Source organism: Colobus angolensis, unplaced genomic scaffold, assembly GCF_000951035.1.
Source record: "Colobus angolensis palliatus isolate OR3802 unplaced genomic scaffold, Cang.pa_1.0 Scaffold187, whole genome shotgun sequence".
NCBI lineage: Eukaryota > Metazoa > Chordata > Mammalia > Primates > Cercopithecidae > Colobus > Colobus angolensis.
Window position 1 is genome coordinate 1,145,948 of NW_012115010.1, and position 2,439 is coordinate 1,148,386.

General features: G+C 59.6%; 1 protein-coding gene across 1 annotated transcript in view; it reads right to left on the minus strand.

The window, feature by feature from the left end:
- The window catches only part of FAM171A2 (family with sequence similarity 171, member A2), a 10,493-nt gene that overhangs the window by 2,048 nt on the left and 6,006 nt on the right, over positions 1 to 2,439 (minus strand). Inside the window, exons 4-8 of the mRNA XM_011940170.1 lie at positions 1,541 to 1,699; positions 1,284 to 1,463; positions 1,069 to 1,185; positions 826 to 952; positions 7 to 284 (exon numbers count right to left, since the gene is read on the minus strand). Coding sequence (XP_011795560.1) covers positions 7 to 284; positions 826 to 952; positions 1,069 to 1,185; positions 1,284 to 1,463; positions 1,541 to 1,699 — 861 coding nt within the window. The remainder of the gene's footprint in view (positions 1 to 6; positions 285 to 825; positions 953 to 1,068; positions 1,186 to 1,283; positions 1,464 to 1,540; positions 1,700 to 2,439) is intronic.

Here is a 2,439-nt window from a genome sequence, read left to right on the forward strand (position 1 = left end):
CCCCGCGGGCACCCGAAGGCTCGGCGGCCGGGCGGCTGGCAGACCGCGGCTTGGTGCGGAAGAAGTCGTCCCGGGAGGAGGCCAAGTCCCGGGAGCTGGAGAAGGCCGAGTGGAGGGGGCCTGGAGGCGGAGCCTCGGGGTCCCCCGACGGGGCGGGTTCCAGGGGTCCCCCACAGATGAGGTGGAGCTGGGACATCGAGGTGGCCTGGTCTCGTTTGTTACCGTCAGAGGGCCCCGAGAGCTGCAGCTTGCGGTGCTGTTGCCTCGGCTTCAGGCAGCGCCTCCTGGAAGGGAGGGAGCAGAGGGGGCCTCTCAGGAAAGGGTGAGGGCCAGAGTTGGCCCCGAATCCCCTTAGATGCAAGACAAGAGATGAACATAGCGGAAGAGGTGAGGAGAATGCCTGGGGCGCCCAGGAGAGATGGCGGGGAGCCGTGTCCGTTTGGCGGTCCCTTCAGCGTAAACTCTGCACTCCTCTGCATGTAGCATGTGCTGCGAGAACCAGGGATGAGCATCTAAGCCGTCTATGGGTGTGTTTGGCCTGGAGTCCTCTGGGGTAGAGAGCTGGGCTGCTAGGGGCAGTGGCAGATCTCTCTGGAGGGGCCGGGCTGCAAGTCCTGAAGCCCTGCCTCCCCTCCCACCTCCCGGCTGTCTTCAGCCACTAGCACCGGCCCTTCAGGTCTTAGCATGTTTACAGGAAGTCTTTTCCTGTCTGCCCCTTGAGGACCAGAAGTGGATTTTATGCATCTTTGGGGCCTCAGGGCCCGGTGCAAGTGCAGGCCTCAGTCAGAGGAGAGGAGGGGAGGGTGGGGGAAGCCCGGTGCTCACCGACAGTAGTAGATGAGCAGACACAGCAGGATGAGCACCAGCAGGGCAAGGGCTGCCAGGATGGTGAGCAAGAAGATGGTGTGGTAGGTGCCGATGTCCTGGATGCCCGACGTGATGGTGACCAGCCCTGTGCCAGGTGAGGGCTTAGCGTTCAGGTGTGGACACCCTTCCTGCCTTTCAGAAGTCTGCTCTCCCAGCTCCCCTCCTCCACGGCCCCTATGCCCACTGCCCCACTACTCTTACCAGCCGTGGGGGAGGCCATGGCGGCGACCCAGTACCCCAGCTGAGGGGAGACGAAGGTCCAGTAGAGCTGCCGGCCTTCCTTCCGGATTATACCAGTGCCATTGCGCACCCACAGCCCTGGGAGAGGCAGGGGTTTTGTCACACTTGAGTCCCTCCCACTCAAGTCCCACTTTCCTCCCTCAACTCAAGCACCTGCAACCCCCTGAGGCGCTTACCACTCTTGGGGTCGAATCTCCAGGCTGGAATGCTGGTGCCCACGGTGAGGGCACGAGTCTCGGAGGGCACGGGCAGGGACAGGTGAATGGGGCCTGAGAGTGGCACCTCTGTCCCGTTACCTGTCAGCAGGTGCACGCTCACAGCAGCCAGGGGCATCAGCTCCAGCCAGGAGCCATTGCCTGAGGGAAGAGGGTACAGGGCTGAGGGCTGATCCTGAACCTGGGGAGACCCCATCCACGCTGGGCACCCAGCCTACCTGAGCTGGAGGCCTCAGTGCCCAGGAAGGCAGGGAAAGCCCGCATTTCCTGCTGGGTGCTGGCAGGCGTGAGTGACGCCCAGAGCTGGCTGTAGGTGGAGCTGACAGGCAGGCGGGCAGCCCGGCGCTGGAACTGCACCAAGGGCTGGGAGCGGGCACCTGGAGGGAGAGAGGGGCTGCAGTGGCCTGACCACGGACAGGAACCCGAGGGACCAGAGCAGAAACCCATTATCTAAGGAAAAGGGGGACATTAGGTCAGACCACTTTGGAAGGCCAGGGAGGGTGATGCCTTGGGGAGAAAGCTGGGCAGTCATGGAATGTTAACCTGGAAGGGACATGGACTTGAAATCTCTGTGTGAGCCTCAGGAATGTACTTGCTTTCTTAGAAGTTTCCTTATAGAACCTATAAAATATTGCGATCCAGATCCTCAAACAGTATTGTCTACTATGTGGCAGGCACCACGTTAGACACTGGGGGCTCAAAGATGAATGTCTGCTGTGATGGGAATGTTTTCTAGCTGTGCTTCCCATTATGGTACCCACTGGATACACGTGGCTGTTAAGCATTTGAAATGTGGCTAGTGTGACTGAGGAACTGGATTTTTAATTTTTAAAAATGTAATGAATTTTTTCTAGGCGGGTGCAGTGGCTCATGCCTGTAATCCCAGCACTTTGGGAGGCCAAGGCGGGTGGATCCCCTGAGGTTGGGAGTCAGAGACCAGGCTGACCAACATGGAGAAACCCCAATTCTACTAAAAATACAAAATCAGCTGGGCGTGGTGGCACATGCCTGTAATCCCAGCTGCTTGTGAGGCTGAGGCATGAGAATCGCTTGAACCTGGGAGGTGGAGGTTGTGGTGAGCTGAGATTGTGCCATTGCACTCCAGCCTGGGCAACAA